We start from the raw sequence: 25,120 nt of genomic DNA, 5'->3' as shown, positions 1-25,120 counted from the left end.
GAGAAATTTGATTGGTTTCTTTGAGAAGTCTCCAGAAGATCATTTAGAACCAAGGAACAAGGATAATGGTAAGAGATAAAGTAGAGGAATAGTAGTTAGCAAGAGGCCTTGTCAGGTCCAATTTTGAGCAGAGGGAGTGATTGCTCTGATTACTTTTCACAAAGTTGACTCTGGTCACTAGAGAAAAGCCAGAGCAAAGAATGAAAGGTGAGGAGACCATTTAGGGGACTTGATAATAGTAAGTTGTCTAGGTGAATTATGGTGGCTCAGACAAAAGCAGCTAATGGCTGGGAAAAAGTGATCAGATTCAAAGTAGTTTTTGTCGATAAGACTTGATGGTAGAGTAAATGTGTGATGGAAAAAAGACCAACTGGATGAATGAAGAAATGGAAAAGACTGAGAAAGGGTTAACTTGGATATAAGGGAATTAAAAGCTCTATTTTGGACATGTTAAGTTTGAAATGAGTTTTAGATAGCCAAAGGAAATGTCAAATAGTTGGATATTATTATTCTGAAGCTCAAGGAAAAGATTGGGTTTGGAGACAATTTTTTCAAGTTTTAGTGTATAATGCTACTTGAAGAGGTATATTTGAATAAAATATACCTTTCTTTAATACCTTAAAGAGAAATGTAGGTGTACTTGAAAAGAAACCTTATGTCTGAGGTCCGTTTGCCTGCCAACAATTAGGTATAAAGAAGAGGATCTGGCAAAGAAAACTGAGAAGATGGTGCCAGTGAATAAAAGAAAAAAAAAAGTGTATAACTCTCAGAAGCCAAATGAAATTGTTTAAAGAATGAGAGAGTAGTTGTTTCATGGAGCTTTAGCCCAAAATGGGGGAGGTACAGAGAAATGGGCTAGTAGCTGAAGAGGAATCAAGGGAGGCTTTCTGAGAGTGAGCAGTTCTGTAGCCTGTTTATCACCCCTTAATTATTTTTAAATATCATTTACTAATTTGCAGTACGTCTCTTTTCTCCTGCAATACATTTGTAGACTAGTGCTTTTAGTGGTAAAATTGCTGAGGGATGGAGGTTTACATAGAAATACTTTTTAGGAAATCTGTGCTGCAAATAACTTTGGCTGTATTTTTACCTGTGAGATGTAACTAAATTGAAGTTATATCAGCAAAAGAATTTAGTAAAATTCAACTGAATAATAAAATATCTAAATGACCTTTTACTCTCTTGGGAACTCTGGAATTCTGTCATAAGCAAATGTACTTAAAAATGCCTTCATCTATTATGCTGTAGAATGTAAAGTGTTAGGTACACATTAATGAACAAAAGACATAATTCCTATATTCATAAAATTTGCAGACTTTATTTTTTTATATTAATGTTCATGAAGTTAAAAGAAATACTATAAATAAGAAATGAGTTTCAGAGATTGTGTTTTATTATATTTATTTTCCCCCAACCCCATACCGGGTATTGAACTCAGGACCCTGTGCTTGCACATAAAAAGGAATTAGACAATGTGAAAGTTTGTCCTCAGGAGTTATACTGAAAAAACAGTATTAACTATATGGAGAGCATTACAGGCCTAAGTAATATTTTCATAGTTTATTTTGTTGGATGCTAAGGCACATGCCTTTTTATACTGAAATTTTAAGTCCACAATAATTTTCATTCTGTGATCAATTCTCATTAAAAAATTTTTTTCTTTCTTTCACAGAAAATGCTTGGACAGAAGAGATGAGTACTAATTCCACTAAGGTCTAGAATTGCCTACTGTACAAATAGTCCTGATCAGGCAATATACGAATGGCCCAAGGAAGCCACCAAATTGATTTTCAGGTTTTACGTGACCTGCGACAAAAATTCCCTGAAGTACCTGAAGTTGTTGTATCCAGGTGCATGTTACAGGTCAGTGTTCAGTGATCTCTGAATTTATTAATACAAATCTGGTGTACTTTAAACATTGAAAGAAAACATTTTGAACTTATTTCATGTTGTAATTAGTGTGCTGTGATAAAAAGAAATGAACTTTGGTGTCCAATAGTCATGTGGCCTTCGGCAAGATTCAGCTCTCTGTACTACATATGTAATGTGGATAATCTATCATATAAAGTAGATACAAGGGTTAAATGAATTCTAAATGTAAAGCATTAATACATGATCCCATACTTACTAGCCGTTGGCATGCTTCACTTTTTCCCTCTTGTTTTGTCAGAACTTTAAAAAAATTCCACATATTAGTATAAAAATGAAAAAAATTATTAAATTAAGGAGTCAGAAAACAGATCACATATCAGTTGGGCACTGCAAGTATTTTTGGGAAAGTTCTCCATATTGTCTCTTTGTATTATTTGTAAAATGAAGGAGTTTGACTTGATAATGGAAAACGATTTTTGAATTTTTAATTTATAATTACAGTTTTCCAACTAATATAATAATAACTAATAACATAATAATAACTAATATGTTCTTATTTTAGAAGTCCATAATTTTGAATATTTGTATTTATGTATTTCCATTTGATTAGACTGGAAATCTTTCTATCAAAAGTATTTTAGACTTGGATTTATTTAACCTTGACAAATAACTTTTAAAGTTTAAAGTTAGGAAATTTGTATCAAATCTGTACTTGATATCAAGTGGTTACATACATTTTGTTCACAACCTTATCATCTTGTATCTGTACTTTTCATTGGTCTACTTGCCTTTATCCTAATCCACTTGTGGTCTTCACAGTCCATTATCTTCTGCCAGAGGGTCTTTTAAAATTCAGATTTAGTCATGTTTATGTGCTTAAAACTTCCTGATTGTTCCCATAACCTTTAGAATGAATTTCATGTCTTGACTAGGCTGTACTAGTCTGTGATCTGAACTCCTGGCTACTTGTTCCTTGTTATATCTGGGCTGCATGGCATTCTCCACATTTATCTGACCTTTCTATAATACGATGATTAAAAACATAAGTTGTAGTAATAAATAGATTTGAGTTCAAATTTTGACATTTACTAGCAGTAATTTAGTTAACCTCTGACTCATCTTCTGACTTTCCTTTCCTCAACTGCAAAGGAAATAAAAAAACTTAATAGAGAATTAAATGATAATACAGGTAAAGCAATTCTAAGATACCTGATTCATAATGAGTGCTTAGTAAATATTAGCATACCTGTACTAACAGGAGTAATAATTGTAGAAGGCCCATAATAAGTAATTGGTAAAAGCCTTTCACCTTTGTCAATATAGAATATGAAAGGAAAAAAATAAAGGGGAGTGGAAGTAATAAGAATGGAGTCAGAAGTTAAAAGAAGGAATGGGGAGAGAAAAGATTTGGGAAAAGATAGTCTCCCCATAGATCCCAGTTCCTTTTCCCTAATTTTTCAAATAAAATAGAACTTGTAAAATAAAGCTACACTGAGAGTGTTAATGAATCTTAAAAGATTAATGGGAACATACTACAAGTTCTTCAACCAAATTTGATAACCTTGATTTTGAAATAACTATCCAGAATACTTTCGTTTGGTTAGTTGGTGTTTGTTTGTTTGTTTGTTTGTTTTTAAACAGGATCTCACTATAGAGAGAGAGAGAGAGAGAGAGAGAGTCCAGGCTGACCTTAAACTCACTCTGTAGCCTAGGGTGACCTTGAACTCACAATGACCCCCCTGCCTCAGCTTTCTGTATGCTGGGATTATAGGCACGTACTACCACTCCTAACTCCAGAACACTTCAATAGCCAGTGATAGTGGTTTTAAAATGTTATTTGGGAGTAGAACACAGAACCTTTTATAAAATTACTTAAAATATTTTCCGAAAAATAGAGCTCTAGTGTTCTCTTCAGTATGATCTTCGGAGATGCCCTTATATATCAATAAGGGGAGGAGGAATAAATATACACATACACATATACATACACACATACACACCCGTTAGCTCAACTGCTAGAATGGTTAAAAACAAAATTAATAAAAGATAAATTCTATAGAGAATAGAAGATAAGAGGGAACAGGCCCGATAGGGACAGAGTTAGAATTGCGTTTGGTTTTTTTTATTTTTGTCAATATATTGTTTAAAAATACAATAATTAAGCATGTTTTTCAGCTTTACCAAAAATTTAAAAATAGGTTATTTTAGATTTCGTCTATTTGCCATGCAGACTAGAAGGAAACCTGTTTGCTTGGAAGTTACTTAGACAGGACATACGTTTTAAAAGTGAGTTGATAGTCATTCTGGGCATCTAGGCAATTTCCTTTTCAGCTGATAAAACAAAAAATGTGACAAGAAAGAAGAACTGGTTTGTTTGAGTATATCAAGAGTGTAAATCTCCCAAATTTGAGAAAATACTTTTAAACTATAAAGGCAAATTAAATTACCTCTAAATGTAACATAAACATCTCTTATTTGGTGATAGCCTCTCTTTTGGGAGCTGTTTGCCCTTTCTCAGTTGCGTCATTATCTTGAGAGATCCTCACTATAGTGTACTGGGTTGGAATATTTTAAGAAAAGGGTCATGCTGTGTTACTTCCCTGCTCTTAGAGAAGAGTTCCTCTTCTGTTCTCTTCTTGACTTTATTATTGCTTAGATCTTTTTGGAACTACTATACTCATTCCTCTTGATCCTATGGATTCTCTAAGATAGCTATATTATTAACAGGTATGATTTGCAACTTTAAAATGTGTGTTTTAAAATTTGTCTTTATATTTTGCAGTTAAATCATAGCAAAGTAGTGTAGAAATGTTGCATAGTTCACACTTTCATTTTAAACTGCATTTTTCACTATTTTTAAATTTTCTTTTTCTTTTTGTTTCCCGCCCATTAACTTTATTGGTACATTTTAGGTATAAAATACAGTTACATTCATCATTGGGACCTTGTACCATTACATGAGTCTCTTGGTTCTTATTTTTTTTCCCCTTCCCTTGCCTTCCCTTCACCCCCTCCACCCTTCCCTATTTGCAAAGACCTTGTTTCCATTTTTTTCCTCTTCTCATATTTTTCCCTTTCCCTACCCCTCCCAATTCCCCTGCTCTTTTAGACCTTTTTTTCCTGTTACACAATATCAGTTATACATTTTTTAAATTACAATATTAAGAACTAGGAGACATTACCACAGATTTTACAGAATTTAAAAGGATATAGAAAGCATATTACAGAAATCTTTTTTGAAATAAATTTGACAACTTCTAAGAAGTAACTTAGAAGACAAATTAATGAAACTAACTCTGGAAGAAATATAAAATTTGAATAGCACCTATTAAAGAAAGTATATTCCTAGCTTGAAAACCTACCTATATGACAACAGCAGGCTCATAAACATTTTAACTGATAAATTATATCAAACATTTAAAGCAGAAAAAAGGAACACTTTTCTCCCTTCATTTTAGGAGCTCAACATTGTGCTAATCCTAAAACTGGATAAAGATAATAGAAGAAAAAAGTATGAACATAGATAGAAATTTGTTTAACAAAACAAACTCTTAGAAGTCAGATCTGGCAGGATGTAGAAAGTGGTTTTATTATAGGGATGGCAGTGTTGGTTCAGCATTGGAAGATCTACCCCCAAAAGTCATCATTTTAACAGAGGAAAGGAAGAAGCCATATGATCCTGGAGAAAGAGTATTGGACTAAATTCTACAGCAGTTCATGGTAAAAGCTAGCAGGAGACTAGAAGTAGAACAGAACCTTCTCAACAGATCAAAGACATGTACTCCATACTTCCAACAAAAACTCCTTCTATGAATGGAGATGATGCAATGCTTTCTCCCTAAAGTGAGGAACAAGGGCATATATGCCTACTCTTCATCTGTCCATTAGACTTTGAAACATAGGTCTAAACCAAAATAGTCTGGCAATAAAATGACACAACTAAGATAGGATTGGCATGGCAGAAGCAAAATCTTTATATGTAGATGAAATGATCATCTACAGAGAAAATAATAAGAAATCTCTAGGAGCCCCTAGAACTTGTACTTGAATTTAGCAGGATTAGAAAACACAAGGTATATATAAAAATTCAGGTCTGTGTATACTTGCTATAAATGAAGAACTGGATATTGAAATTTAAAAGTTATGTAGGAGTACAAAGGACCCAGAAAAGCCAAAAACAAAAACAAAAACAGTGTTGGAAGACGTTTATTACCTAATTTTAAGACTTCTTCTAAAGCTACAGTAATCAAGGCAGTGTTGGTGTAAGGAAAGACATATAGATCATTTGAATAAAACAGAGAATCTAGAAATAGAACCATACATATATGGTCCACTGAGTTTTGAAAGATTATTTAACATTAGCATTTTATAGACTATAAACTCGATTCAAGAGCCAAGGAAGAGATAGTGGTTTCAGCAAACGGCCCTAGAACACCTGGTATCCATATATAAAAAATTAACCTCAACCCTTTTTTTCCATACATGAAAATAACTTGAAGGGATCTATGAACCTAAATAAGAAAGCCTAAAAGTATAAAACTTTAAGAAGAAATTATAAGGGAAAATGTTTATGAATTCAGGGTAGGCAAGAACTACCTAGGATACAAAAAACATGATGTAGAAAAGAAAAACATTGATAAATGAGATTCCATCAAAATTTAGAACTTTAAATGACATCATTAAAATGAAAAGTAGTCCTTAAACAGACCATATTTACAATGCATATAACCTGTGAGCAGAATATATAAAGAATTCTTAGAGCTCATTAATAGATAACCCAATTAAAATGTAGACATAAGATGATAAATAGCCAGTATAGCACAAGGAATGGTGTGCAATTCTAGAATCAGAAAAATACTGATCAGTACAATAATAAGATTGAATTATGCACTCATTAGGGAGATGAAGTCAAAAGTTTTAGAAGCCTTGTCATGACTTTTTCTTTTTGTTGGATTCTCCCCCTTTGCGTTTAATTTGTCACGCCTAATGGATTCATTCTGCTGGGTTTCCTGGGGTTGTGATCCTCATTGTCTTTTCCTAGGGTATTGTCTAAAATGTTTTGGAGTGCCGGTTTGGTATTCATGAAGTTCCTGAGGTGCTCTTTATCATGAAAGTATCTTATTTCTCCATCAATTTTGAAAGATAGTTTTGCAGGGTACATCAGTCTGGGTTGGAGGCTGTTTTCCTTTAGGGTTTGAAATACATCACTCGAAGCTCTTCTTGCCTTGAGGGTTTGCATTGAGAAGTCTGCTGTGATTCTGATGGGCTTTCCTTTGTATGTGATTTGTTTCTTTCTCTCACTGCTTGTAGAATTTTGTTCTTCTGTTGGATTTCTGGAATCCTAACTGTTACATGCCTATGTGTAGATTTTTTTTTATTAAGGCTAGCTGGAGTCCTATATGCCTCACTTATCTGTATGTCAAGTTCTTTTCCCCTCCTTGGGAAGTTTTCTGCCATCACTTCTGTGAACAGTTTTTTGATGTCATCTGCACTCTCTCCTGTTTCTTCATTGACTCCAGTCAGTCTTACGTTATTCTTCTTTCCATCATCTAGCAGCTGCTGGATTGATTTCTCATGTTTCCTTACAATTTTAAAGCCATTTTTCTTTTCCTCCTCACTAATTGCAATCTTACCTTCTATATGTGAAATTCTATCCTCACACTGGTTCATTCTGCTGCGCAGACTTTTGATGGAGTTTTTAATCTCTTGGAAATCTGTATCTGTTTTATGGATTCCATTTGTTTCCTATGTTGGGATTGCGTCATGTTCCTCAGCTCCTCTATTTTTTTATCTGTGTCCTCTCTAGATTTATTAATCGTGTCCTGCACCATGAGCACAATCTTTGCTGTTATCTGAGTAATTATTTCTGATTTCATTTTTCCCAGATCCTCTTTTGTTGCCAGTTCAGAGAGTCCAGGTGGTTGAGTATTGGAGTGTTCCATCTCATTTCCCTTTGGGGTTGCTGTAGGTGATCCAGAAGTCTGTTTTTGAGGCTTGTTTATGTGTCTTCTCATTTCCACGAGGGGGGGGATGTTTCTGGCACCCACACGGCTCACCTTCTCTTCCCTAGGAGCTTGGGTTGGCAGCGGGGGAGCTTCCTTCCAGGTTCTGGGACCGGCTCAGCTTCTCTGCCCTAGGAGCTTGGGATGGTGGCAGGGGAGCTTCCTTCTGGGTGCTGGGACCAGCTGAGCTTCACTGCCCTAGGAGCCTGGGATGGAGGCGGGGAGCTTCCTTCCGGGTGCTGGGACTGGCTCACCTTCTTGGCCCTAGGAGCCTGGGATGGCAGCGGGGGAGCTTCCTTCCGGGTGCTGGGACCGGCTCAGCTTCTCTGCCCTAGGAGCCTGGGATGGAGGCAGGGAGCTTCCTTCCGGGTGCTGGGACCGGCTATTTTTAAATTTTCATAAGAGAGACCCATATGTTTAAAAATCCTAGATTGTTTCCTAAAATAATTAAGTACTATTCATTCAGTGTATGTACAATTTAGTATTGAAGTCCTATCTCCTTAGCTGAAGCCTTTTCAGATGGCCTCCACCCATAGTCCTTACCTATATTTCTAACTTCTACCTTTCTGCATTGTATTTACATGTGTACATTAATCTGTTCCATTGGACTGAGATGCTGTACATAACAATTGTATACCTTTCTACTTGCCTAGTAGATGGTTAGTAAATGTTTGAAGGAATGAATCAGTGTGAGAAGTGTGATCAGTGGGTTTCCTTTGATACTATCTGAGAAGTTTGGGGGGAAATGAAAGAGAAACTGAAAGTTATGATTCAGACTTTTTTTGTAGCTTTGAAAAGAATGCTGATTTCTGGCTGTATACAAAAAAGTATGATCCTCGATCTTTAAAAATTCACATCCTGGGCCCGGGGATTTAGCTTACTGGCACCAACCTGCCTCAAAACCGCAAGGCCCTGAGTTTGATCCTTGGTACCAAAAAAAACCCCAAAAACCTCATATCCTACCCAGTTTGGTATACTTAAAGCAGAGGCTCCTGTAGTTTCCCACTAAAAGTAATCAAGGCTTCTTTGGGAAATAGCTGATTGCAGAACCAGAGTAGGACATGTGCAAGATGATCTTATATATCTCATCATATCAGAAAGCAAAGAAGCCAAAAAAGACTACTCAGCTCATATCATATGTACACGGGAGCCTACATGAAGCTGTTCCTGTTGGCCTAAACATATGCTATGATAAACACAAAACATTACAGATATATAGGGGTTTATAATAATACTAAAAATAAATCTTAGCCAGCTTTGGAAATTTCTAGGGTACCAGCTTTAAAAATTATCCTGCCTCTTCTATGCAAAGAGTAACCAAACAGTTGAGTAGAGTAAGTCTTCAAGAAGAATTGATGCTAATAAATGAAGAAGACATCTTAAAACTGTAATATGGCCAGTATCACCATTTTACAACCCCTAATGAAATAATATTTCTGAACAGTAATTATCAATTGGAGTTAAACAGTCTTTAGCTGTTTAAAACTGACAACATAAGATTGCACCAAGAAAGTAACGGTCTGTAAAGGATAAGTACCATAAACCCTCATGAGTTATCACATACCTGGGACTGAAATATTGCTGTTTAATACGAATATATTAAATAATAATTATAAAGGATTGAAGTGATTTTTGAGAGCCTCAAGAAAATTTCAGAGGAAAACTTTGTAAACATAAATATGAAACATTTACAAAGGGAATATAGAATTGGATTTGAAAGGAATATACATTTTAATTTGGGAACAATGACAGAAGTTGAAAGAAAGATAAGATCTCTGACTCTGTGAGCTTTGTCTTCAGGAGAATTTACTAGGCATGGCAATAAAGTTAGCAAAAAGCACCTGTTAGGTTAGATTCAACAAAAGATAAAATCTACTTAAAGTGACTATATTAGTCAATAAAGATTATGATCAAATTTTCAATTTTATTTGAAAAACTAGTATATATCAATTCAGATTTGTAAGTAAAATAAAGTGATTTTTATACCATGAGAGATATTAAATTGTTGGTTCTTAAAGGAAAGAAAGTCAACCATTGCTTGCTAACTTTTTCTTTTATATTACCTGTTCAGTGTGAACTATCATTTTTTTTTTTTTTTTTTTGGTACCGGGGATTGATCTCGGGACCTTGTGCTTGCGAGAGAGGTGCCGGAACCACTGAGCTAAATCCCCAGCCCCTGGACTATCATTTCTTAATAAAACTTCAGGATGCCTTTGTTGCCCCGTGCTTTCTTACATGATTTTATCTCGTATCAGACTACTTGGAGACATTTTAACATCATTTCTTTTTAAATTTTAAATGTCTAAAACTATCTCTTTTTTCTCAGGTTCCTAGTCTTCCAGTTCTCTTTGAATTTTTTTCTCGCTTATGTCCAAATTGTGTTGTGCTCATGTCTTCTGTTGTTTTGTCAAAAGGATAGCCATTTTCTTTCATCCTAAGTATCAAAAGAATTATCTTCTCCAAATAACCTTTGTGTGTCTACTTCTCTGTTCATCTACCTTCAGTACTCTTCCTATTGTTTGTGATAAAAGCCAAACTCTAGTATGATTCGTCTTTCAAAAATTTTTCATTATTAAATCCCAGCCTGCTTTTACAACAATTTGTTTCACAAAACTTCTGATACAAACTTTTAACTCCAGCCAAATCTGTTTTAGTCACCTTGTTTGGAACATGCTTTTGCCGACTCTTACATTTATGTCCTTTACTCATTCTGTATCCTTCAAGAATTATTTTTCCCCCATAGAAGTCCTAATATCCTATGAAACCATCAGGCCATACCTACTCCATTAACCCAGTCCTTTCCTACAGTAGCCTACAGTATTAACTATATTGAACTTCAGTACCACTTGTTATTTGACACACCCTCATAAAATAATGTTCCATTTTCAGAAATCGTGATTTGTCTCCCAAATTGAGTTGCAGGTTCTTCTAGAGGAAAAGTTCAGTCTTAACAATATTGTGCGTATGAGAGATGTTCAGTTAATATTTCTGTGGATGATTTATGATTAATGTTTAGCCTGCTTCTTTGGAGTATTTTTTAAAACAATCTGCTTTTGTTTTTTGTGTCTTTTGTTTCTCTGGAATAGATTTTTTAATATTATTTTATTAGTGTATGTTTGCAGTTCATGCAGTTTACAATTATCTTGGGAGTGGTTATATGTACATACCACAGCTTGTTTCTTTTTTAATCCCTTTCTCCTGCCCTCTCTCCTCCTGTAATTCCCCTATCCCATTTTTTCTTCTTGTTGATATTATGAATCTTAGCTCATGTAATGGCATATAATGGTTACGTTAATTGAGGTTATTAGGTTTCTGTACATGGCATATCTTTATTCTACTTAATTCCCCTTGCCCTCCTACTCACACCTTGCGCTTTTTCCCTTGGGCCACTTCCCTATTGCAAGAGGTCCATCTCCTTGTCCCCTTCTATCCATCCTTATTATTCTGTTTGTACTTTGCCTCACTCAAATGAAAGATACCATACCATATTTAAGCTTGTGTATCTGGTTTATTTCACTCACCATTATATTTGCCTGTTGCATCCATTTTCTTGCAAATGTCTCAAATTATTCCACCATAGATAGACACCACATTTGCTTTATCCAATCATCTGTTGATGGATATACAGGTTGTTTCCAGGATTTAGCTATTGTGAATTGTTCTGCTGTAAACATTGGTATGCTTATATCACTGTAGTAAGATATCTTAAGCTCTTTGGGGAAGTTACCTAGTAGGGGGATCGCTGGGTCATATAGAGTTTCTAATTTTAGTTCTTTGGGAAATTTCCACACTGATTTCCATAATGGCTGTACTAGTTTACATTCCCACCAGCAATGAAGGAGGGTTCCTTTTTCACCACAGCCTCGCCAGCATTTGTTATTGTTTGATTTCTTAGTAATTACCATTCTTTCCAGAGTAAGGTAGAATCTTAGCAATGTTTTAATTTGCATTTCTCTAATGGCAAGAGATGTTGAGCATTTTTTCATATATTTGTTAACCGTTTGTATTTCTTCCTCTGTGAAGTGTCTATTCATTTCCCTTGCCCATTTCTTAACTGGATCTTTAATTTTAGGTGGTTTAATTTTTTGAGTTATTTATGTATTCTAAATATTAATCCTCTTCCTAATGAGTAGCTTTCAAAAAAATTTTTCCCATTCTGTAGTTTTATCTCCTCACTATATTGATTGATTCTTTTGCTGTACAGAAGCTTTTTAGTCTGATATAGTTCTATTTGTTGGTTCTTGCTGCTCTTGTGCAATTGACTTTCTGTTTCGAAAAATCTTTTTTCAGGAATAGTTTTGTGTGCTGCTCTGTAAAGGCAGAGATATGAACTCAGCTCCTCTGGAGGCTACTTTGCACTTAGAATTCATACATAGATACAGTGGTGCCTTGGTTCACAAATTTAATTTGCTCCATGATTTTAGAAAAGATGACCATGTTTGTATTTGTACAGGAAAGATGGCTGCAGTTGTGTTTATCACTGGATGTAGAGTTTGTAAACACAAAGTTTTGCCTAATCCTTTTGTTGGCAAACCAAATTGTTCGCCAACAAAAGCATTTGTGAACTGAGGTACCGCTGTAAATATTTTGCACAAGTTAAGAGGAAGCATGTGAATTGAGATGACTTTAGTATGAATTTTAGAACTTTTTTATTTAAATACTACAAATGAATTTGTTTAAAGGGTCATTAATTTAAAAGAATATGTATAGCACTTGAATATGCATGCATTGATAGTTTTCTTGGAAGTCGTTTGAAAAGCCTTAAATTATATCACGTAACTTTTTTTTAAAATATTGAATATTTAAGTGGAATGATTACCTTATTCAGTAATGAAATTGTATTTTAATTAGGTTATAATTTTACTGTATATGAATGGATCCATTTACTAAATAGCATCTCCTAAAGCAATGATGATTTGATTCATTTTTGTTACTAATAAGAGTTTTTTCCATTGCATTAATAGTGAGAATTTTTAATTCGTTTCCATAAAAAATGATTCTTCTCAGAAAGGGTCAAATGTATCTGTTATCATGTGGTGTTTTTGGTGATGATAGTCATTAAGTATTTATTACCTTCTGATTATTAACATCAAGTTTTTTTTTAATAGAATAATAATAACCTGGATGCCTGCTGTGCTGTTCTCTCTCAGGAGAGTACAAGGTATCTTTATGGTGAAGGAGACTTGAATTTTTCGGATGATTCTGGAATTTCTGGTCTACGCAATCACATGACTTCTCTCAACTTGGACTTGCAATCAGAGAATGTTTACCACCATGGAAGAGAAGGAAATAGAATGAATGGAAGTAGGACTCTAACGCACAGCATTAGTGATGGACAACTTCAAGGGGGTCAGTCCAATAATGAACTATTTCAGCAGGAGCCACAAACAGCACCAGCTCAAGTTCCTCAAGGCTTTAATGTTTTTGGAATCTCCAGTACATCTGGTTCTTCAAATTCAGTACCACATCTTGGATTTCACTTAGGCAGCAAAGGAACATCTAACCTTTCTCAACAAACTCCCAGATTTAATCCCATTATGGTAACCTTAGCCCCAAATATCCAGACTGGTCGTAATACTCCTACATCTTTGCACATACATGGTGTACCTCCACCTGTACTTAACAGTCCACAGGGAAATTCTATCTACATTAGGCCTTACATTACAACTCCTAGTGGTACAACTCGACAGACACAGCAGCATTCTGGCTGGGTGTCTCAGTTTAATCCCATGAATCCTCAACAAGTTTATCAGCCTTCACAGCCTGGTCCCTGGACTACTTATCCTGCATCTAATCCTCTGCCACATACCTCAACCCAACAGCCAAGTCAGCAAGGCCACCAGACCTCTCATGTCTACATGCCCATCAGTTCACCTACTACTCCACAACCACCAACAATTCATTCATCTGGTAGCTCGCAATCTTCTACCCATAGCCAGTATAACATTCAGAATATTTCAACAGGACCTCGAAAAAACCAGATTGAAATCAAACTTGAACCCCCACAAAGAAACAGTTCTTCAAAATTGCGTTCTTCTGGACCTCGAACATCTAGCACTTCCTCTTCAGTCAACAGCCAGACCTTAAATAGAAATCAGCCCACTGTTTACATAGCTGCCAGTCCCCCGAATACTGATGAGACGATCTCCCGTAGTCAACCTAAGGTTTATATTTCAGCTAATGCCACGACAGGAGATGAACCGGGCATGCGCAGTCAGCCCACAGTCTTCATATCCACAAACTCTGGGGCATCTGCTGCCTCCAGGAATATGTCTGGGCAAGTGAGCATGGGTCCTACCTTTATTCATCACCACCCTCCCAAAAGTCGAGCAATAGGCAGTAACTCTGCAACTTCTCCTCGAGTGGTGGTCACTCAACCCAATACAAAATATACTTTCAAAATTACAGTTTCTCCCAATAAACCCCCTGCTGTTTCACCAGGGGTTGTTTCCCCTACCTTTGAACTTACAAATCTTCTGAGTCATCCTGATCATTATGTAGAAACAGAAAATATTCAGCACCTCACGGACCCTACGTTAGCACATGTGGATAGAATAAGTGAAGCACGGAAATTGAGCATGGGATCTGATGATGCTGCCTACACACAAGGTAATACTGATTCTAAGGGAAGGTTAATTTCCTTGAGTGGGATTATTTGATTTTACAGCAGTAATGGGTATCAGTAGTAATGGGTATTATCTTGTGTTATCCCAAGTAACATCTTAATATTTGAAGACATTCCTATAAATTTAAATTGTAATTTTACTGTCATATATTGGATAGAGTTATCAGCTCTTTAATAGTCAATCATGGTTTTTTGTTTAATGTCTATAACACTTTCTTTTCAGTTTTTCTTGTACCTGTGGTGATGCTGGCTTCCCTTTAAAACATCTACAAATAAAAACACATTTTTATGAGACTAGTTGACTGCTTTCTTTGACCACATATTTGAAAAATAAAACTTTGTCTTTTTTCTAATATGACATTGTTAGTCTTAACGTTCTATCAAAGTCTATATTGCTATGAGTCCTAGAATAATTTAAACTCAAAGAAAAAATTGAATCTTGTTCCTGATACTTGTCTCTTTCAGCCTCTCAATGGCATGCATATATGTATGCGTACATGGGCATATGAGTTTCAGAGGTCCCGGACTGATTTTAATTGCATTAGAAATTGTGTTAAAATTTACATTTTCCAGATATCTGTAGCTAAATGGAACCGCCTTTAGTTTGAGTAGTGCATGTATTTTAACGTACCATTAATTTTCTTCTTCTTTCCCCAAGGTATTATTTTTCTCTTCTTGTCAAAATAGCAGGCTTCTGGGCTGGGGATTTAGCTCAGTGGTTCCACCGCCTGCCTTGCAATTGCAAGGTCCTGAGATCGATCCCCGATACAAAAAAAACAAAACAAAAACGCAGGCTTCCTATGTTTGAATATTTACTGATAATTAAATGGAGAGCAAATGGGGTTTTTTTTGGGGGGGGGTTGTTTTTTGTACTGGAGATCGAACTCAGGACCTTGCGCTTGCAAGGCAGGTGGCGGGACCACTGAGCTAAATCCCCAGCTCTTAGCAAATGTTTTTTAAGAAGACAGTTTCATAAGAGAAATTATCAAATGAAATAGACATTCACGTTTAGCTGAATATTGCCAGTTAAATATTAAGTTATTCATATTTCAACATTCATGTTTTAACTCAAATGTGATAAAAGTATTGCTTAAATGTGCCATCTCCAATTTTTTTCCTCCATTCTCTTGAATCTACTGCACTCAGTACTTTTCCCACTACAATCAACCAGAACTTCTGTTACAGTCATCTGTTAATAAGATTATCACTCCATCCAGTAGACATCTTTCAGCCCTCATTTTCCTTGATGTATAGATAAAAATATTTAGTCAATCATCTTGTTCTTTATGAAACACTCTGCTTAGTTTCAGGTAGACTGTCACAGTAGTCTTCTTGCTCTTACCCTTGCCTTCTTGTGATCTTTTTTGACTCAGCAACCATTGAGACACTGTTGAAAACATATGTCAGATCCTCTGACTGGGGGATATTTAGTTCATGCAGAATAAAAGCTGTAAAGCCTTACATGCTGTGCTTGTCCCTTCCCCACCAGCTCTTTTCCTTTTATGCACCATCTTGCTTACACTGTTTCACCCCTACTGACCTCCTTGTTCTCCATTGATCATAGAAGCCATATTTTAGAGCCTTTGTGCTTGTTCTTCCTACTGTGAATTTTCTCCTCAAATCCACAGTTAGTTTTCTCATGCTTCAGTTCCTTACTTAAAGTCATTTTTTCAATGACACATTCCTTGTCTCACTACCTAAACTTAGCCCAGAATTCCCAGTGACTCCTATTTCTATAGGGAGAAAAATGAATAATATTAAGATACATAATAATGAATACTTGCTGGAAGTTTGCTGTGAATTAGTCACTGTTTTGAATACTCATTTATTTCCCACAACCAGCTATAAAGTAAACACTAACATTATTTCTTTTTTTCAGACTAAAGCACTTAGGAGCAAATAGTTTAAGTAACTTGCCAAAGTACAAATGGCAGAGTGAAGATTCTAACTAGGAAGTTGACAGAGTCCACACTTTTAACCACTGCACTACAATGTCTTTCTATTCAAATTTTTAAAATAATCTCTTTTCAGATGTATCTTGTAGTTTCATATAGCCATTACACACCCCTGTGGGACCCACGTGTGCCAAAGATTGAGAAACATGGAACTAAAAGATCAGTAAAAAACAAAAACAAGCAAATGAGCCAGATGTGGTGGCACACACTTGTAACCCAGCTACTCAGGAGGCTGAGGCAGAGTAGTAAGTTCAAGGCTAGCCTGGGCAACTTAACTAAACTCTAACAAAATAGAAAGGACTTGAATGTAGCTTAATGGTAGAGCACCCCTGGGTCTGATCCCCAGTACCAAAACCAAACAAATATAGGGAGGAAAATCACAATAAGCAGCTAAAATAGAAATAACTGGAGATAATAAAGTAATACTCAATGTAGAGAATACCTTCTGAAGGCACCTGAAAGTTAAAAAATAAAAAAAAAAAAATCCCTGATAAGTGAAGACTCTGGTTTGAAAGTTTAAAGCTTAAAGCTTACCAAGAAGTTTCCCCAGAATGCACCACTCAGATTGCTTCTCTTAACAGCAGTCTTCAGACAGCTATAACAACCCTGATCACTTTCTTTAACCATACCTATGTATGTATGGAATGTCATAACATTGGTGTGACTGTGTGATCTTGTATCATCTGTGCAGATCCATGTTGTATTGGAATGGGTGCTGTTCTACAACCTTTTACCTCTTTGTTGCTCTCTGTATATTATGAAACTGACATTGACCTAGGTTTACATATTAAGTGACAATCTTGATCTGATGTCTCATTAACCTGCTTCAAGGTGTATCAAAGGATTGTTCTTTTCTGAAAAATAAATCTCTCATGTGTGATACTTTATAGTTTACACAGCACTCTCCGTAGTATTAAATGGAGTGACCTGAGTAATATTGCTCTTTAAGCAAGGGTCTTTTCAGAATTCTGTTCCTAGTGGTATAGACAGAAGAAATAGCTTTGCTCCTGCAGTGAAGCTGCTCTTTATAAGATCTTGAAACATACAATGTCAGAGTAGAAAAATTAATTGAGCCAGGTACTGGAATCAGGAAAGTATTTTTCCCAAATTGAGGAGGGACCAAAAGTTGGTAATCAGAATGTATTATTTTTCTTGTAGATTTAAAATCTATAAATACTATACTAAATTCAGAAGTGAAAATTTATTTTAAAAAGATGTTTAATATGTTCTCTATTATAGTGATCAGAAGAAAAGTAAAATAAAAGATAGATAATAGGAAGTAAGGAGATAGATCTTTCTCCAAGGGGAAAGGGATGAAGAGATGGAGGGAGGGAGGAGGCAGTGGAGAAAAAGGATGAAGATTAAGATGTTATGTACATGTGCCAGCTCCACATTGTATACTGCATTATATACTGCAAACATGTACTAATTAAAGATGTGACAGGGCCACCAGGCATGATGATGTATACACATAATTCCAGCTACTGGAGCAGCAGAGGCAGGAGCATCTGTTGAGCCCAGGTATTCAAGGCCAGCCTGGACAACAGAATAAGACCCTGTCTCTTTAAAAAAATATATATATATGTGTGTGTGTGTGTGTGTGTGCGTGTGCGCATTTATAAATATTAAATTATATACACCAAGAACAGAAAAGACGAAGTAAAATTCATGAAACTGCAACTACCTCCCTGCTTATATCACCACTAAGCCCAAAACTACCACTATCACCCCTAAAGGAAGTAAATTAAATTTTAGTCCTTAAAGTATTACAGAAATGTAAGACAAAAATGAGTACCAAATAGAAAACAATGTTGAAGAGAAATTGAAGTTTAAAATTTCCAGATATGAAGAAGATTCTTTTTACCTGTTAAGAAGAACAAATATAAAAATGAAATTGCTTACCAGTAGTACCATCACCCATCAAATAGTTACACCCCCTCCCCCAGGTTTCAAACCACCTACCACTTGACTACTAAAAAGTAGCAAAAGTACTCCATCATTTACTGTATTCTGAGACTTTCTAGAGTCCTCTTCCATTCATACTGGCATGCATGTTATAACTGGCAACTTTTACAGGTATGGAGAACAAAATGCTTTCCTCATTCAGACCAGTTTTTATGGTAGAAGAAAGAAGGCCTGTATTTTTATATTTTGTTACAAAAGCCAGGGACCCTTAGTAAACTGATATAACTGCCAAAAATGATTTCTCATTCTCTCTTCTCCAGAAATCCATCGGTAATGTTGACCTAGCTGGCAAACTTTTTTTTTAAATTACATATATGAAATCATAAATATTCTTAATGGTACTTTAATGCCATTTTCCCCGGTTATATTTGTGATTCCATCATACTCTTAACTAATAATCTTGATTTTGATTCTAAAATAGAAATGCAAGTTAAAAAATTGTAGGTTGAAAATAATTTTTTGGACTTAATTTTTTTCATTCCTTTTCATTTCACCAGTGCTTCCCTCCAAATCACAATGTCCTTCTGTTTAATAAGATTTAATAAAACACTACTTGGGACACAAATTCAATGAACTAGATACTCTTTTCAAAAGGAAATATAACTTATTTCATACCTTTTGTACCACGTTTAACTTAATGTAGCCACTGGTCAAAAATGCCTTCTGTAGAGTGTTCTATGTTGGCATTGAAATCACATTAAGTATGTACCTCAGTAATTAAGATTAATTGACATTAAACTATTTATGGATTTTTTTTTTTCCAAATTACCCCTATTGCCTGTCAGTTCTTCCACTCTTGTGCCAACTCTTTTTTTTTTCGTACTAGGGATTGAACTTGGGACCTTGCATTTGCGAGGCAGGCACTGGAACCACTGAGCTAAATCCCTGGCCCAGTTCTTCCACTCTTAAGTCTAACTACTTTTTAAAGTTGGAATAAATCTCAGAATTGGAAGAGATTTTAAAGGTCACATTGGATTCTAAATGAAAAGTTATCCAGTCCACTTACCAAAGAGCATGTAGTCCTACAGGATCCTTATCAAGTGTAAGTCCATCCTCTACTTGAATACCTGTGAGAAAGAAACTGCTTTCTAGGATATCACATTCCATTTTTGGAGAGCTTTAGTTACTAGCAAGTTATTTATTAAACCAGTCTGTTAAAAAGCATTATGAAAATAACATATATACATGGGTAAGAGAAATTCTAACAAAAAAGAAATATAATAATAATATATCTCCAACCCTGGCCCAGCCCTCGCACCATTTAACTACCAGAGGTGATCTCTATTAACATTTTTAATCCTTCTTTGTATCTGTACATATGGTACATATGCTTGCACACTCTTTAGTGGAGACACACCATACATGGGTGTATATATAAACATATAAACTATGTGGGTCATAGGATTATATAATCAGTTGACCTTCCATATCTATAGCCTCCACATCTGTAGATTCAACCAAGTGCAGTTTGAAAATTAATTAGGCCTGTGGTCATTGCCTCTGTACTATACATATATAGACTTTTGTCGTTTTCTAAACCCTACAGTGTAACGACTGTATTGCATTTACTTTGTATTATGTGTTATAAATCTAGAGGCAATTTAAAGCCTATAGAAGGATGGCAAATACTATGCCATTTTATATAAGGGACTTGAGCACCTTCAGATTTTGGTAGGGGTTATACATCCTGGAACCCATCCCCCAGAGATTGCAAGATATACATAGAGTCTGCCAATAAAATGTATACACATTTCAGTTTGTTGTACTTAAAAATGTCTGGAAGCTAATGAGCTTCTACTTTGGAGCTTTGAGCACCTCTTGTAATTGTAGAGGCCAAAGGTGACTTGTATTAGTCTCATATCTGTAAATTTAGTATTAAAATGTTTATACAAGTTGTTCTTTTCCTCATGTATACATTTTTTGGGCAAACTCTGTATATATACCTATATACTGTACTCTGCAGTGTTCTGACATACCTTAAAGTCATATTTTATGGGAATATATAATGCACTTTTTGCTTAATATATGACATATTTCAGCATGTTCAAATCTAGTCTTTTTTAAAATTTTAGTCATTTTAATAGCTTTATTGAGGTACAGGTAATATATTATACAGTTCACTCATTTGTAGCCTGCAATTCAATAGACACTGATACGTGGAGTCATCTCCACAGCTAGTAGTACAATGCTTCTGTCACCTCAAAACAAAACCCCATACCCATAAGCTTTTACTTCCCTCTCCTCAACACCACCATAATGATAGGCAACCAGTAGTCTACTTCTTGTATCGGTATAGCTTCATATAGTCTGGTTACTTCATATAAATGGAGTCATATACACTGTGATCTTTTGTGACTATCTTTTATCACTTAAAAGTTCATCCATGTTGTAGTAAATATTAGTACTTGATTCTGTTTTGTAGCCAAATATATCATTATACAGATATGCTGCATTTTATTTATTCATGAGGATTTTGAGGGGTTTTTTTGTCTTTTAGCTGTTATAAGTAATGTGGCCATAAGCATTTGTGTACAAGTTTTTTATGGATAGGTGTATTTATTTCTCTTCAGTATATACTCGAGTAGAATTGCTGGGTTACATAGTAATCCTGTATCTAACCACTGAGGAATTGCCATGATGTTTTCCCGGAAGTCTACACAATTTTGCATTCTCGTTAACAGTGTTTGAGGGGTCTGATTTTTCCACATTCTCACCACTGTTTGCTGTTACCTGACTTTGTGGATTCTTGTCTTCCTAGTCCCTGTAACATATATACTACATTGTGGTTTTGATTTGCATTTCTCTAATAGCTAATGTTCTCAAGGATCCTTTCATGTGCCTATTGGCTATATATTTTCTTTTCTTTGGCAAAATGTCCATTTATATCCTTTATGTCTTTTTAAAATAGGGTTATTTGGTCTTTATTGAGTTGTGTGTGTTCTTTGTATATTCTAAAAGTAAGTCCTACATGTGATTTTGCAGTTATTTTCTCCTGTTCTGTGAGTTATCTTCACTTTGATGGTTTCCTTTAAGCCCAAAAGTTTTTTAACTTGCAAAGTCCTATTTGTGTACTTCTGTTGTTCATGGTTCTTGTGTCTTATCTCAGAATCAATCTACAGATACAAGGTCATAGAGATTAACCCGTGTTTTCTCACAAAAATTTCAGTTTTAGCTGTAAGGTTTTTTGGTTTTTAATCTATTTTGAGTTAATTTCTATATAATGACATTAATTAAAGAGCCAACTTTATCATTTTCTATGTGACTTCCCTGGTATCCCAACATTATTTGTTGAAACAACTTCTTTGCTCATTTAATGATTTTTGACACCCTTGAAAAAAATCAGTTGACCATCAGTGACATCTGTGTTTATTTCTAGACTCATTCTTTTCCATTGATCTGTGTTCCTTATACCAGTATTAATACTGTCTTAATTACGCTTGCTTTGTAGTAAGTTTTGAAATTGGGACTTGAGTCCTATTTTGTTCAAGCTTGTTGGTTTTGACTCTCTGAGATCTGATAATTCCATATAATTTTAGAAACAGCTTATCAGTACCTACAAAGTTATCTGAGATTCTGATAGAAATTGCTTTAAAATATTTTTCTACAGACTTGATTTTTTTAAATGTAAACAGAATTAAAGGTTATATGATGAAAAGTTCTCACCAGAGATAACCGGTGACTATTAACAAGCAGTTAATTTTTTCTTTTTTTTATACTGGGCATCGAACTTGGGACCTTGTGCTTTCGAGGCAGATGCCGGAACCACTAAGCTAAATCCCCGCCCCCAACAGTTAATTTTTTATCATCTATAAATTGAAATTGTTCATCAAGCCATTCCTTAAGGCTTCTGTTTTTTATGTCTTACGTAGGAAGTTTTTCCTATTCCAAGATTTTGGAAAAACAACAGAAACTTTATGCTGTATTTTCTCTTTAGTTATAATGATACCCCTTGAAACCACATTGAACGGGGCATCCATCACAAACTTGAAATTAGCTGCTGTGGCCCCTTTTAATCTATAAACTTTACCAAGCTATAAGCATTACTACTCTCTAAAATAAATAAAAGTTTTGGATAATGTCTGTATCTTAATGATATAAGATTGCATCCAAAATCTTAACCATGTACAAATAAATGCTAGCAAATTATTACCTAGAAAGCCACACCAGTTCTATTAAAGTGACTAACACTCTTGTCTTATTAATGTATAAATAATTTAAATGTCTTAAAAATAGTTACAGAGATTAAACATTATTCCTCAGACTTTTGTTACCCAAACTAGAGGCCCAGTTGTAGCACTGTTAAAATATCTGGCTTTAACTTGCTCTTAAAAATGACATGAAAAAAGGATTCTTTGTTTTGAAAAGTAATTTCCACTTTAGAATCTTGTAATTTAGTGACCAAATAAATAACTAGTAATACATTGGTGCATAAAGTAGATCTGATACCTGCTGTCAACAAAATTAAGTCTAGAAAATTTTGGATTTTAGAAGGTGACATTATACTTTCTTAGGTATAATGTTTCAGTATGACGTAAGCATTTAGGCATATAAAATCAAGATAGACAAAAGCTTAAAAACACTGAAATAAGTACCCTTTTTTTTTTAATGGTGCTGCTGGGGATTGACCCCAACGTCTTGTATATGCTAGGCAAGTGCTCTACCACTGAACTATATCCCCAGCCCCCAATTATAGCTTTGAAGAGCAAAATTTACCCTACCCTCTTTTAGGTAACCTAAAATCTTTATATCCATTTATGCCTGGTACATTTTACAGTGGTGCAGGTATTTCTTTAATAAGCATATTCAAGTCACACATGTTGTTTTTAAGATTGTGGAGAAATTAGGTGTATTTATACTACAGAGTGCCTAAAATTGTTAAAGCTAACACCATCTGGTACTTCAAGTGTGTTTTTCTAGTTTCAAGTTAAATTGAGTAATGTTCATCTCCATTGTCCATCAGAAGCTAATAAGCTTTCTTTATAAAGCATCTAGAATGCCTGAAGGAGTGGTTTGAAAGACAGCATTTAGGGCCAGGGATTTAGCTCTGGTTCTGTCACCTGCTTCACAGGCTCAAGGTCCCGAGTTGGATCCTCCAGTACAAAAAAAAAAAAGTTGAAATAAAAGACAGTACTTACAGTTCACTAATGCTCAGTTATCTTAACAACCACAAGAGGGAGTTACGTGCTTAAGTTACTTTTATCCATTAATTTAATTTGGACTTAAAGAGGAATTAAAAGGTATTGAATTATTTTTTTCTGTACCTATAATCCCTGCTTTTTTCATTTATTTAGGAAGACAAGATAGGTTAGTTTAGAAAACTAAATAAATAAATGTATGTTTGAGATGTTAAATACACCACATATTCTATTTCCTTTGTAGAACAGGCATATAAAAAAGCCACCTATAACCAGTATCAGCAACCTAAAAGTCTTGCCATATTTCATAATGAATTAAAATCTTATTAAGTGAAAAACATTAAAGCTAAACATTTGAGACTTTAAATCTCATTTTTATTTTATGTTCTTTCTATTCTTAGACTTAAAATTAGTATTTTTTATTGTGTGCTTTGAAAGTCAAATTGTTAGGTCCAGGGATTTAGCTCAGTGGTGCTGCACCTGCCTGGCAAGCACAGGGTCCTGAGTTCAATCCACAGTACTGGGGGAAAAAAAGTCAAATTGCTGTCATTATTTAACATTTAATAAGTATTAGTGTTATTTAGTGCCTACAGTCTGCATGCAAACTCTTGAAGTTTCCTTAACTTTGTTTTTATCCTTCACATTTCACTCATAGAATTAATTAAATACCACTTGAACAAGTAGTACAAAGTAAACTATGTCCTCATATAGTGAAGGGGACAGGAAGACCAAGTACCATCTGGTCTCTTTGATAAGAACACTAATCCCATTCGTGAGAGCACAGCCGTCCTGACCTAATTACTTCCCAAAGGCCATACCTCTTTTTGCTACCATAATGGGAATTATTTTTCAGCATGTAAATTTGGAGGGAGCACATTTAGACCATAGCAGTTATATATTGTGCTTTGTGTACAGGTTGATGACAAAGCTGAAATTTAATAAATCACACATATATAATAGACTTGTTTGTTACAGAGCCAAGTAGTTTATCTGTATTAGTAGTTTATCTGTCTTTGTTATAGCTTTTTCTTGGATTTTTAGAAGAGTTTTGTTTTTTTTTAATCCTCTGCCTTTATCATGTTCTTGAAACCTCTCCAAGATACTATTTATTCCTTTTTCCAGGAGACCTCTCTCTGTTACAGTATTGACTAGACATTTGCTAGACTTAAGCATAGCCATCAGCTAAGAGTTTCATTTATCACTCTTAATTACCGTTTCTTGGGTCTTGTATTATCTTCTTGATTTATGTCTTCAGTTTGCTAGAACATCTTCTCAAATAAAAGACTTGAGAAATTAAGTTATCGCCTTAAAGTCAAAAAATACTCTCATACTTTTTTTTGTGACAAATCTAGGGTGAAAAATCATTTTTTTATAGAAAATGTCACTGAGGAAATCTTATGTCACTATGGTTCTTGTGCCTTTGTATGTGACCTGATTTTTCTTTCTGGAAATAACCTAAGATCTTTCTTTTGTCTTTAGTAATCTAATTTTACAATGGTGTGTCTAGTAAATGGTAGGTCTTTTTACATGTGTATGTGATTATCCTGGCCCTATACTTAAGTAGAC

The 25,120-nt window shown here is 34.9% G+C and overlaps 1 protein-coding gene across 2 annotated transcripts in view; it reads left to right on the top strand.

Moving 5' to 3' along the window:
- Tab2 (TGF-beta activated kinase 1 (MAP3K7) binding protein 2) overlaps window positions 1-25,120 on the top strand; it is an 84,053-nt gene that overhangs the window by 41,860 nt on the left and 17,073 nt on the right. For both annotated transcript variants that reach the window (XM_087193466.1, XM_087193465.1), the window contains 2 exons: window positions 1,673-1,863; window positions 12,983-14,483. In XM_087193466.1, coding sequence (XP_087049592.1) covers window positions 1,762-1,863; window positions 12,983-14,483 — 1,603 coding nt within the window. In that variant the 5' untranslated portion in view covers window positions 1,673-1,761. The remainder of the gene's footprint in view (window positions 1-1,672; window positions 1,864-12,982; window positions 14,484-25,120) is intronic.

Source organism: Heterocephalus glaber, unplaced genomic scaffold, assembly GCF_053883595.1.
Source record: "Heterocephalus glaber isolate CG9 unplaced genomic scaffold, H.glaber_assembly_v1.0 deba00001593, whole genome shotgun sequence".
In the NCBI taxonomy this organism is placed as follows: Eukaryota; Metazoa; Chordata; class Mammalia; order Rodentia; family Bathyergidae; genus Heterocephalus; species Heterocephalus glaber.
This window is presented reverse-complemented; position numbering and strand designations above follow the sequence as displayed.